We start from the raw sequence: 13,552 nt of genomic DNA, 5'->3' as shown, positions 1-13,552 counted from the left end.
GGCGGGGCGGCGGCGGCGGCTCTTCAATGGATCGCGGGGGCGCGAGCTGCGCCGCGGGCAGGTGAGGCGGCGGTTGCTAGGTGTTGCGGGGCGGCGACGGCGACGGCCGGGCCGGGAATTTGAAGGTTAGCGGTTCTCACCGGGACCTCGCGTGGCCGGGACTGCGGGGGGTTAACGGACTGAAGAGACGGACGGTGGCAGGAGGGATTGGGCCCCACTGTGTGCGGCGGGCGCGGCTCTGCGGAGCACGGTGAGGCCGCCTCGGCGGCGGGTGGGGCTCCGAGCGCAGTGCTGCGTGCGGGGCGGCGGTGTGTCTCCCGAGCGAGCCCGGAAACCGCTGTGAGTGCGGCGCAGGGCTCGGGCAGGGCGGGTTGCCGTTCCCTCGGCACCTTGCGGCGCGGCCGCGCTCGCAGGGAGCTGATGTGCGGGTGAGGCGGAGGTAGAGAGCCCGCGTCACGCTGCGCTTTGTCCTGGTGAGCGGCGGCGATCGCGCAGCGCGCTGCCCATCTGCACGAGCGCTGCTGTGTGAAACTGCTTTTGGCGCTGAAGCTCCGTGCTCCTGGTGGCTGTGCCGAGAGCGGAGCCTCAGGGAGTTGCACCTGCTGCAGCCTTGGTGCTGAGCTTTTTCCCCTTCGCAAGCAGTTGGTTGTCTAAACGAAGTCATGTGCTCTTTGTGAGGGTATGGAAAAGCTTTTTTGACAGGCTTGAGTGGGATCTCTAAAGAAAGACTGTCTTTCTTGGAACGTTCAAAGTTGGCACGAGTGTAGAGGTATTCTTGTGATGTGTTTAACAAGATTTGTCGTGGAAATGAACTTGGAAGTCAAAGGACAAAAAGGTTATCTGCTCTGTGGCTGTGCAGGACTCTTGTGCCTAATATAACTTTGTTTACCTGCTTAAAAAATACTACCCCTCTATCTTGAAGGGATGACAGTGATATTTACCAGAAAGCTTTTTTTAGCCTTCTAAGGCAGTTCAGACACTTGTTTTGAAGTATTGCAATATCACTTTCTAGTTTACACTCTCCATGCTGAAGGGCTGTAGGCTGCCCAGCTGTAAGTGCAGTGCGTAGAATGGCTCAGCTTAAAACTTGGAGTGAGTTTTAGCAGACTCATTGCAGATGGAGAAAAGTCACACTTTTGGTGGATGAGATGTTAGGAAAGCATCATTTTTCTCAGTAATGAAAGTTGTAAGGGGAAAATACTTGTTTTGAACAGGTTTTTCATGTTGTTTGGTGATTCTGAGTGTCTGGAAATTCTTTGCCTAGAAAACTGCAGTTACTAGGGAGGAGAGTAAACATCGGGAGGTCAGCCAGAAGGCTGATGCCTGCAAACTATAGCAATTGTGCTTTAAGACCAGAAATCTAATTCACCACCAACCTCAAAGGCATGTTTATTTCTCATCTGTAAGTTGGCTTTATGATAGTGTCCTGGTTCATATGGCACTGTGCAACTGTCAATTTTCAGTACATGATAAGAAGATGTATGCAACTGCTGTTATTTGGCTGGCCAACCTGCACAGCACTTCCAGAAATGTCAGTGCTCTTCTAAGTAGCACTGTCCAGAGCTGCTCCCAATGGGAAACACTGTTAAGATGGTTGTTCATGGATTCCTGTAGGCATCTCACTGGGGAGGTATTGCACATCAGGTACCTCCTGCTTGAAATCTGAAGCATTGAGCCTTCAACACTAAGAAGGAGACCTTAGCTTCAAGAGAAACTTCAGGTGAAGTTGTTTTATGGCAGCTTAATGATCAGAGCATTTGGATGGAACAGGTCGAAGCACTGTGTTCCCTCCTGTCTTGGTGGTTTTGAGTCCCAGTTTTCTGTTTATTGGAAGAATGTTTTTACCTTCTCCCTCCCAGCCTCCATGATTCTGTAACCACTGAGCTGAAAAAAAATGTGTGTAAAAGCACCTATACTCTTCACAGCTAAAAATGGACTGCAGGTAACAACAGTACAGTAGTTATTTGGCCAGGGAGAACCTTTGGAGCACCTGGTTGAGGGAGGAAGGCTTCTGGCTCCTCTTCATTCAAGTGCATCTTCTGATCTCAGTAGCACTCAGTGGAGCGAAACTGAAAAATTGGTCAGTTTCAGTTGTGCAGTGGGAGCTGTTGTAATTTTTCTGGTGGTGTAATGCATCCTAAAACTTCCTGTTCATGACAACATGGTACCTCCTGGCCAAAGCAACAACAACAAAAAAAAAACCAAACAACAGGTGTTTGGAGAAAATTGATTACTTTAAAATAAATGTATATTGGCTTTTACGTAAGAAGTCAGATGGCACTAAAATAATGCATTGCAAAGGAGATCTGTAAGCTCTTAAATTTCGTTACTATTATGGGCATTTAGTGATGGAAGGTACACAAAATCATTCTAATTATTTAAAACTGTGCGCACAAATTTAAAATTAATAGACAAAAAGAGCAGTACTTGCATCACACGTTTTGACAGCTTGCTGAGCACTAGCAGTACAGTGCTCACTCCAGTGGCACACTACTTACTTTCTCCTTGCAGAACATATATTCTAGCAGAATATATACATGCAGAATGCATATTCTAGCAGAGGAACACTAAGACAAATAGACCTCAACAACAGTTAATAGGTATTCACCCAGTTTTCCTGTTTCCACTCTGCATGTTTCAACAGCTCAGGAATCCAGCCTTGGTATTTCCCAAATTTACTTAGACCACGAAGATTAGCATTCCAGGAAAAGCCAGCATCAAATCCACTCAACACAGCAGCAGTGGTCTGAACAGACATGTAAAAGAGGCTCAGTATTAACAGCTATGTTATGAATACTAATAAAAGCACAGACAAGTCCTTTAAAAGAGAAAGTAAAGCATTTAACTAACACCTCTTGGGTGTAGTGACTCCTATCAGAGAACAAATACTACCTTCACTGAATTCTGATGGATGGTAATGGAACAGAAATAGAATAAAAACACTTCTCGTCTGTTATCTCAAGGTAAAAAAAAAAAAAAAAAAAAAGCACACATCATACAAGAAATAGGTACCAAATGCTTATAAAATAGGAACCACTCAAACATACTTCTTTTGGGAATACCATGAAAACTACAGAACACTTTTGTGACATCTTAGCATTTAGCTGTACAAGTGTCACTGGTGCTCATCTGTTACATGTTGCTCATCATGTTTTATGTTCATTCTATACATAAAACAATAGAATTACAAATGGCTTGGGTTGGAAGGGACCCCAAGGATCACCAAACCACTAGAAATCCATTTTTTTTCATCCAACTCAAATTAAGCAGTGAAAACCTGAACAGTTTCCATACCAGTTTTCCAGGTTGTCTCAGTAAGGTGTCAAAAGACTTCTTCCTGTTACAGCTGTTGCAACTACCGTTTGCATTAACAGCATTAACAACAGCAAAAACATTTGCCTTACTGTAGCTAAAAAGCATTTTGTCTGTTTAGAACTTCAATTCTGCAACCCAATTTAAGGCACAAAAAAAACACAGAAGGCGGTTGGTTTGTTGGGTTACTGGTGGTGTAGAAAGTACAGTAGGGGGTAGCAGAAGTGAGATGGAAAGGAGAACAAACTGGTAGTCATCTGCATTCTAAGAGCTGACAGCACTGATATGGGATCTGCAGGGGTAAGAGCCTAAGCACTTCAAAAATCTGCCAAAAAACAGTGACACAATGAGAATTATAGTAAAAAGGCAATTCTTCAGCTTCTCTGTTAGTTGCTTTTAGTAAGCCAATTGGTTGTACCCAAAAGCCTAGCAGAGTTCTCTGTCAGGTTAGAAGCCATAACTGATGTTACAGACAGCTGTGAATGTGCCAAAGTCTTTGCTTAAAGGAACACCACAAATATTTTGAGCAGTGTTCCAAAAGCATTCTTGCTTCAGGTGCCTTCTCCAAACAGCAATGAAACACCTCTCTGACAGTGCTTCTGAGGTAGCTGGGACTATTTCAGAAGAGAGTTCCATCCTTTTGCTCTGCCATTGTTGTTTCTACATGGTATACAATTTGAGAAACAGCAATAGTAAAATTATTACACAGTAGTTTCTGCATTTTTTTTTCTTCCTATCTCAGCTAACTATAGATGTGTTGGAAGGCTTCTGTAAATTATTCGCTGTATTCACAGTTAGTTACGCTCAGATTTCTCTTTCCATGTTACTTTCCTTGGACTCTTGTTACTTTACACACCATGGGAATGGAGTAAACTCCTCTGTTTTTACTGTAGCCAAAGTATTTGAAGGGAAAGAGTTTCAATTCCAGTCTTTTAAAGCATTTATTCTGAATATAAATTATTTATATCCCAACCCAATTTTATGCTAACGAGAATGGCCTGCATCATCTGCTGTCTGTAAGATAAGCTGCTATCCATCAGTAGTCAGAATGCCAATTTATATGCAATTCAGTGAGTCCATGAAGTAATTTGCAAGAGCATCAATAGCTTTTTTTAATCTTTTGTCTTTGGTCCTAGTTTTACAAACTGTGTGGAAGCTTTGGGGTCCAGTGGCAATAGTAGATGGCAATTAAGTAACCTACAACTGGATAGCTTATGAGCGAAATTGATTCCAAGATTTCTTTCACTTGTGTATGCTCTCCTTAAGATTGCAAGCTGCCCTTCATAAAAATCATAGAATGGCCTGGCTTGAAAAGGGCAATAATGATCATCCAGTTGCAACCCCTTGCTGTGTGCAGGGTTACCAACCACTAGACCAGGCTGCCCAGAGCCGCATCACATGCATTCTCTTATCTTTTCAGCTAGGAAGTAATCTGTATTTTGAGCTGGTGTTCATATAGCTGTGCCCAATTACTTCTGAAAATTTTATCTCTCTTTCCCTGAAGAGAAACGAGAACAGCAGTTGAAGCTCTGCCAGTTTTCATGGCATTTTATATTTTTCCAAGTTGCACATTTTATGTATTTGGGATAGGAAAACATCTGTATTCCTAAGAAAAAAAACATGGGCTTTAAAGTCATCGTTTCCTTCCCTCTAGACTTACAGACTTTCTGCAGTAATGTTGAATATAAACTTTTCCACAAGAGTTGGAGGAACTTGTGCAGTTGGAAACTATGTGATGACTAAAAGAGTTCTCCAAACTAGTGTCTCTGAAGTCTTGGTAGAATGCTGCATTGGACACATGGGTGCAGAAAGGTAGATTTATGCCTTACAGGATAGTTGTTAAAAGATACCAGTTGTGGAAAAGGCACCACCTTCAGAGGGGTGGACAATGCAGCTTACCTTGCAGAAAATGTTAACTCCAAAGAGAGTAGGGTGGCTGCCCAAAGTCTGCTTTCTGCGAAGCTCTGCTTGGCAGGTTTACTTCCTGCCATTGAAACCAGCAACTGCTCTCCAGATTCTGAAGAATGTAGAAACGCACTAAGTTTCAGATCTGCTGACAAGTTTAGTTTTGTGATTTGTCGACAAACGTGCTTTCTCTTCAGTATTTATTTTAGGTACCTGCTTTGGGAAGTGATCTTTTCAGATTGGAGAAATCTGGCTAAAAATCCTCATGAAGTAACTAGTTGTGAATTGCTTGACTGCACAGCTTCTAGTGCTGTTGCAGTGTGCACTGCAGGAATATGTAGGGAAGAGAAAGCCTACCTTTTCTGATGACCTTCTTCTTATCTGCTTCAAGTGAATGTTTTTCCTTCTTTAGTAAATTTTTCAATCTTAAGGTTTCCTCATGAGACATTTGTTTCAAAATTACATTGTCTGGCTAGGGAGAGGGAAACAGACAAAACTGCTCCAAGGGGAACTCTTAAACTTATTTTTCAGGCTCTACCAGGTGGAGATGTTTTGTTTTGTCAATCTTTAATGCTATTTCAAAATTTGTATTACTTGCCTGTATCTGTTGGCAATAACCTTTGCCTTTCTGAAGCTTGCTGGAATTATGATTTAGACACCTTGTTTTCTCCACCTTTTTGTAAACAAGGTTGATTTCTTGAAACCTAATTTCTAACTCTCACAGGAGCAAGGTGATGCCAGGTGTTTGAAGTTTTGTTTTGTTGCTTGAAGGACAGATAGGTACAGTTTAGCAGGATAAGAGAAAATAATCTTTTATCAATGAAATTGAAAGAGCCTTTTGTCAGTCTGGATCCTTACGTAACTGCTGTTCAAATCTCAGCTTCAGAGTCTGAAACAGCTGTTTTGTTTGTCCATGCTTAACCTATTGCTCCCTCACAGATCCTTTCTGGGTAACTTTTGCTCCATTTACCACCCTCTTTCTGAGGAAGCTGAATGGCTGACCACTGTTGGAATTTACTATTGCTTCACATGGTTCATGGAACAGTTATTTTGACAGATATTTAAAGATAAATTCAGTTCTGCTGAGACATCATTATTGAATGGCACATAATGATCTGTGTAATGGGCAGTCTAAAGCATCAGATCAGCTTCTGAACAACTGCTTTATTAATATCCTAAATAACTGTAGTAGATTATAATTAATGGCATAGAGCTGTGCACAGCTTACAGCAAGAAGAGAATTAGCAATTAATATGTCAGAAGGCTGGATGCTGGGTTGTTGTTTCTGTAGCCAACTTACTTGGTCAAGAATTTATTTTCATGTGACTATTGGAAAGTTACAGAGTGCTGTCTTCACTGTACAGTGCTGCATCAAAGTGCTTCTGGTAGAAGGCAGTGGTAGTGCATACCTCTAAATAATAGCTTCCAATGTGAAAATGAAACAGTGTTTTGCTGGAAATAAATATGCACGTAATATCAAGGTAGCACATTTTGTTTTTAATCTGATGATCTGCTTTAGAATGGTTTGACTGGCAGTTTTACTTCTTTCAGATGGGATTTTATTTGCTTGCTGTTTCATTTGATCAGGAAACTTTGGGGGAAAACAGCTGACAGAGTTAGAAATATTACGATGAAAGAACAAAAATATTTAACATATGGTCTCAACTTTACTCTTCTGAAGTTAGGAGAAAATGCAACTGACGGCTTTACTTTCCTGAGTTATATTGTCTGTTTTTAAAATGTTGGTCAGTAGTTTGAAAATCTCTGGAAGGTATTTCCAAAATACTTTTTCTCTAAAGACATGAGTAAAAGCAAACCCTGTGCTTTGTAGCATTTCCTTTATTATGTTTTCCTCAGTGGTATATAAATGTTCAAATGCTTTTTATAAGTGAGAGGTTTATTTTTGTGTATCTTTATCAAGTGTGTGAGTTTGTTTATTTGGATTTTTTTTTTCTTTTTTGTAGGTTCAGAAGCAGTACCATCTCAGGGAAGCAGTAGCCTGTTGTGGGTCTCCTGAAGCAATAACTTAAACCAATAATAAGCAGATGATACCAGGTTAATGGTGTTTGGTTCATGTCACAGTGCCATCACTGTGGCAACACCGCTCAACAGCATCAACAAGCCAGGGACTTCTACACTCCCAAGTCACTAGGAAACATGCCCAGCATCTCAGCTGCCAAAGTGACTGCAGTCTCAACATAAATATCTGTAGATCTCTTAGCCATGTCTGTTAGTGCAACAGAGAATGATCCTCCTAGATTCTTCGTTGGTGGAGAAGATGGAGAAGAACTGTTGGATTCAGCCAGATCTACGGATTGTGAACATTTCTATGACCATGGGGAAGAAGAGGAGGAAGAATATGACTCGGTTTGTACTGTAATGTGTGTTATTTGTATGCTCTCTAGCATTGTTTTACTTTGAGATGATGTTAGATTACAAAAATGTAATACTGAGGTGATGTTCTGAATGGGGAAATAATGTTCATAGTCAATGATCTTGTTACTTATGTTTGGAAATGTGGCACACTTGGGAAATAAATGTACCTTGAATTTAGAAGTAGATGTACTTCACCTTATTGCAGTTTCAGATCAGCTGAGCTTTGCAGGCCTGATTAAGCCTCTGTTATTGAGCTTGATGGCCTAAACTTTCATTATATTTATTTGTACAATTAGTTGCAAAAAAAATATGGATAATTTTTCTTTAGTGTATGTTGTCAACTGATGCAGTGTCCTTTTATCTTCAGTTTGAACAGACTTCATATCTCTTTCTTCATCATATTGTTTTCATTAAGACCAAATATGCCTTTATTTTTGTTTCTTGTCTTGGTATATAGAAAGTGTACGGTTAAGGTTAATCTTACGTTATGGCTTAGTACGCTCTGCAAGTTTAATGAAATGAGTTGTATGACCAGGTCTTTGTCCAACTCTTAACTTTATCATGAGTTGCCATATTATGGGATTTTTAGCTGAATTTTACTATTTTTTTACTCTATAACATTCCACTTCGGGAAATGTGATATTAAATTTTCACTGACTGCAAGCGTGTCTAGGAAGTTTGAAAGCAAAGAAATGTTAACACAACATTTGACAGTGATTAAGCTTAACTGGGGAGTGCCATGAAGTACTGCAAGATTCGTAGCTCAGACTGTTCAGTGCAATCAGTGTACTTTAAAGGAAAGGTAATTTCCTACCTTTTAAAGAGCTTTCATTTGACATAAAAGGTTTTTGTACTTAGTCTATTTCTCTCTTTTAAAACAAATAAATACATTGGCTGTTCTTTTATGAATACCACCAGCGAAGGTTGTTTTTATTTTTTGTTTTTTTTTTAAAGCCTCACAACATGAAATAAAACAGACTATAAAGAAGAAGTGCATAGACAGCTTCATTCTGAAATATAGACTAGTAATTCTTAGCTTTAATTTCCTTTCTTATTAGGTAATGAGCTGAGAGGCCTTGTGACTATGAGATTTATAAATATTAAACAGTTTAAAAACAAATTGCTGGTTAATTTCACAGGAAGTTATAGCACAATTTAATTTCTAGGCACATTTTTCATAAGGATGCAGAGAGACATGCTGTCTTATTGCAATGTTGTCTTCTAGTAAAAGCGAGCTTAGAGGTAGTAAGTGAATTTTATCAGAAGATGCCTTCTCTAAAATTGTGCTGCTCTAACACAATTGCATTCTGAGAAAACCCAATATTTTTTCCCCTTCTCTTCAGCCACCAGAAAGACAGATTGCAGTTGGAATTTGTTCAATGGCCAAGAAATCAAAGTCTAAACCAATGAAAGAAATTCTTGAACGTCTCTCCATGTTTAAGTACATTACTGTTGTAATATTTGAGGAAGATGTTATTTTGAATGAGCCAGTAGAAAACTGGCCATTATGTGACTGTCTCATTTCTTTCCATTCTAAAGGTAAATATTTTAATGATACCATAAAAATTTTTGACATCTAAATACTTTGTTCCTAACTGTTGTTGTTGCTGGGTTTTTTTGCCTGTCAAAATCAGTAGGTTATCCTAGGAGTTGATTACTTCTGTCTTTTTAAACATCAGTTATATTACTAATTGATGCTGTTTTAATTCCTTGAGAAAGTACTGTCCGATGTGGTATTTTAAAGTAGCTATTCTTTTTGTGAAACCAGTGGAAATGATAAGGAGTGTTAGACCAATGCTTACTTTGTCTATTAATTCTCAATGCATGTTCTTCTCTCTGTGGCGTGTTGGCTCTCTTGAGTTCATCTATCTGTGTTAATATTTGCCTTTTTTTTTGTGGGTTTGTGCAGTGAGCCTGAGATGACCAAGTGAAAGTTTAAATTTTATTTTATTTTATTTTTGATTAGGCTAAAGTAATAGAAGCCTTAGTTCTGGCTCTAAGAAAATAGAGGGAGTCTGGAGGAGGGAATAGAAGTCAAAATCTCTGCTTTTACCAGTCTACACTGAAATCAGGATACAGTTTTGTGATCATCTTAAGGAAATGTTAGTGTTATCTGTAGCTGAGGGAGGAACCATACCCCCTTTTATGCCATAAGATTTCTAACTAAAGCTTGAAAAAATAATATTCCAAACTGTTTACTGGTGTTTTGTCTTGTAGTTTTAACTTATTTCTTAATAATGTTTTAGGATTTCCACTGGACAAAGCAGTTGCCTATGCAAAACTCAGGAATCCATTCATAATCAATGACTTGAATATGCAGTATCGCATACAAGACAGGTAAGCAGCGATTACCTCTAAAAGTACATTTCTAAGTTAGAATATGAGGATTTGTTGGCATTGCATAACACTGCTTCTAATGTACTGCACAGTGGAACAAATAAAAGCACAGTTAATTTTGTTTTCCTAATATGCTAATAGTTTTCAGTGATATGCATTTAGATGTTCTTTTTCTTTTAATACTTTTATTTTGGTACTCTGAAGGTTACCAAGGTTGTAATTGAGTAAAGTGTTAGTTTAATGTCTAGCAAATGTGAAACTTAAGCTTTGGAAAAACTAAGTGTAGCATAGATACTGATAGCAACAATACAACCCTCCATAGGTAGCTTACTTAAGGAATTTTTTTTTTTTTAATGTTCCATGGGAACTTCTGGGAGTTGTTAATATTAGGAGACTGTGTGGTCATTCAGAGTCAGTTTTCTTCTGGGGCTTTGATCATGCACAGCAAATAGTAACAAAACAATAGCAAACAAAGTACATTAACACTGGACACTTTGGACATTGTGTGGAGTTGCTATTTTAGATGCCTTTATTTGTTGTCATGCATAAACGTTTTCAGTCTCTGTTCGTGTCTTTGACAAGAGAGCTATTAAAATTGTTTCTCTTGTCAGAGTGGAGAGGACAAGACTGGCACAGCAAATGGCATTCTTACTGCTACTGATGTGGTCACCACAAAGGAACCATTGTGTCAGTGACCTTTAAAATATGCAGAAGTATAGTATTAAATATATAATAGTAGTATGTTCACTGTGTAGTGGTGTTTTTTTTTGTTTTTTTTTTTGTTTGTTTTTTGTTTTTAGAAAACAGTTGTATGTATTTTCCTGCTCCCTTTCTCATGGTCTATAAGAATTCAAATACTGTCAGGTTTTGCTTTCATGCTTTGTAACCTTTTTCTTCTAGGAGAGAAGTGTATGGTATTCTTAAAGCTGAAGGCATTTTACTTCCTCGTTACGCAGTTCTGAACCGTGATCCAAACAATCCACAAGGTAAAAACTGATTACAAAACTGTTAACTAATGGCATCTCTTTGTTTCCATTGGCGAGTGGTGGATACATAGCAGGAAGCTATTTCACTTCCTGGAAGATTAATTCAGTGCCTCAGAAATTTCTTATGCAATGCTTAAGAGTTAACCCACAAACTTACTTTTGCTGCTTGCTGCCAGGGAAGTGTCAGAAACAGAAAAGGCATTGACACTGTGTAAGCCCTGTTCAGTCATACTTCAAACATGCATGTGTTTACAATACTTCTTTGATCACAAACCCAAGGCATAGCATTGTATGACTTCCTATGAAGTTCATTAGCTCTGTCCCCACCAAAACCGGTACAGGCATGCATCTGAAAAGTTGTGGTTCTGAATTACGGGTTCGCAGTCTTCTTTTAGCCTTCATAGACAAACTAGAATATGAAGACCTTCCAGCTTGCACGGAGACAAAAATGTGTCACTGTGGAGAGCAGTGTTCATGAACTTAACATTGCCCACAATAAACAATAATTTCAGTTAGGCACTGGCAGAAACTACTCAGGCTACTGAATGCTTTCCTTTGTAGAATAGAACGGATTAGTTTGGTTAGAAGGATGTACAAGGATCATCAGATCCAATTGCATGACCTCTTCAGGGCTAACCGGAAGTTGAATGAATTATCCAAATGTCTCTTGCACATGACAAAGCATGGAGCACGACACCTCACTAGGAGGCCTGCTGGACAACCCTCATGGTGAAGAATTTTTTCTGCGTGTGCACTCTGAGCCTCACCTGTTGCTACTTTGTGCCGTTCATGTGTGTCCTGTACCGATTACTGGGGAAGAGGAACTGACACTTCCCTTTGTGCTTCCCTTCCACGGCGGGCTGCAAAGAGCAATGATACTTTATCTCAGCCATCTTTTTTGCAAACTGGACAACCGAAGTGCCCTCAGCCTCTCTTTATGGGACGTGCCTTCCAGCCTTCTTATTAGTTTTGTTACCCTCCTCTGCTTACAAGGTCCTTAATGTCTTTTGTTTTATAGAGCCTGAAAATATGTGCGGTATTCAAGGTGTGGCAGCCCCAGTGCTAAATATAGCAGAAGAATCATCTCTTTCAACTGACTGACTGTGCTGTATTCAGTGCATTCCAAAATGCATTTTGCCTTCTTGGCTGTAAAAGCACGCTACTGGGTTTATGTTGAGCTGCTGTCAGCATCACCCCCAGGTCACTTTCTGCTGAGCTGTTTTCTAGAACTTGTCTCCCAGCTTCTACCCGTGTCTGGCATAACCTCATCTAAGCTGAAGAACTTGGCATTTTCCTGTGTTGAATTCCATTCCATTGCTGATTACCCAGTGTTCCAATCTATGTAAATTCCTCTTGTTCAGCCAGGGAATCAACAGCATCTTTTTGTTATCACTTGCAAACTTGCTGAGGACATATTCTATTCCTGTGTCCATATCATTGATAAAAATATTGAGCAGGACTGGCCCTGGAATTGAACCCTGGGGAACACTGCTGCTGTCCAGCCACTGAACAAGTATACAGTTTGAACTGTACCATTGAGCCAGGTCATTGCTCAGTGTAGTGTCCACCTGTCTTCAAAGCTGGACGGCTTTTACGGAAGGATGCTGTGTGGGTTGGTATCGAAGGTGTTACTGAAATAAAAAAAAGAGCACATCTGTCCCCTTCTTTATCATACAACCGTATCATAAGAGGAGATTAAGTTATTAAAGCAAGACTTTCTCTTCATGAGCAAATAAACAGATGTATAAGGGGAAAGTCAAATCTGCAGATAATGTGCTCTGAATATCAATTGCAAACAGCAAACAAAAAGATTCATCTATTGTATGTTGAGGTAGTTCTCAGCCTCTTGAAAATATTGCATCTAGCACTACAGTGTTTGCTGTTTGGCTGTCATACCTCTGATGTTTCAAAAAAGAGCTCTAAAGAAAAAACAAACAGCTGGGGGTGATTTCACACTGATGGGCAGCTCTGCTCTCTCATCCTTCCCCCTCAGCAGAAATGGGGAAAAAATATGATGAAAATAAAATGGTCATGGGATGAGATAAAAGTAGGGAGATTATACACTGTGTATAAGCATGTGCGAAACAGATGCAGTTTAGGGAGATTAATGTAATTTATTGCCTGTTGCTAGCAGACTAGTGCAGTGAGATCAGAATGCTTATTAAAAGCATTACCTACTTCTTCTGCCTCACACCGTTCCCTGGGCATTGCAGGGGAATGAGGGCTGTGGTCAGTCAGTCCATAACACTCCATCTCTGCCACTCTTACATGGTCCCTTTCTGTTGCTCCACTTAGATTCCTTCCAGAGCATGCCATCCTTCCCCGTCTGATTATGCGTGCGCTTCCCACAGCCTGCAGGTCTCCTGGCACAGCTCTGACACAGCTCTGTACCAGGGGCCCACCCTTTCAGGTGGTGGGGGGACCCTGTTGGAGCAGCTGGAGTGGTGCTGCTCTGAAACAGCTGGGCTCTGTGAGCACAGATCCCCCTCCAGCCCACTTTCCACCCCTATTACCAAAACCTTGCCACATTAGCCTAGTGCCCTATCTTAAAAACATTTTTTTATTATTATTTTATACATGCAAAATCTGGAGGGAAAATTTCCTGTGTGATGCCACAAAAATCTACAGAAAGCCTA

General features: G+C 40.1%; 1 protein-coding gene across 16 annotated transcripts in view; it reads left to right on the top strand.

Moving 5' to 3' along the window:
* The window catches only part of PPIP5K2 (diphosphoinositol pentakisphosphate kinase 2), a 50,709-nt gene that overhangs the window by 241 nt on the left and 36,916 nt on the right, over positions 1-13,552 (top strand). For 13 of the 16 annotated variants that reach the window (XR_006177745.1, XM_042864967.1, XM_042864966.1 and 10 more), the window contains exons 1-5: positions 41-125; positions 7,182-7,584; positions 8,937-9,132; positions 9,840-9,930; positions 10,831-10,916. Coding sequence is in view for 15 of the 16 variants with exons in the window: in XM_042864967.1 (XP_042720901.1) it covers positions 7,441-7,584; positions 8,937-9,132; positions 9,840-9,930; positions 10,831-10,916 (517 nt within the window). In the remaining variant the exon portion in view is untranslated. Of the gene's footprint in view, positions 126-233; positions 251-7,181; positions 7,585-8,936; positions 9,133-9,839; positions 9,931-10,830; positions 10,917-13,552 lie in introns of those variants that run through there. The other 3 variants (XM_042864956.1, XM_042864958.1, XM_042864957.1) reach the window with 3 other exon arrangements.

Source organism: Lagopus leucura, unplaced genomic scaffold (genome assembly GCF_019238085.1).
Source record: "Lagopus leucura isolate 7727_CA_CO unplaced genomic scaffold, USGS_WTPT01 Super-Scaffold_774, whole genome shotgun sequence".
In the NCBI taxonomy this organism is placed as follows: Eukaryota; Metazoa; Chordata; class Aves; order Galliformes; family Phasianidae; genus Lagopus; species Lagopus leucura.
The sequence above is the reverse complement of the archived record's forward strand: the minus strand, read 5'-3'. Positions and strand labels throughout refer to the sequence as shown.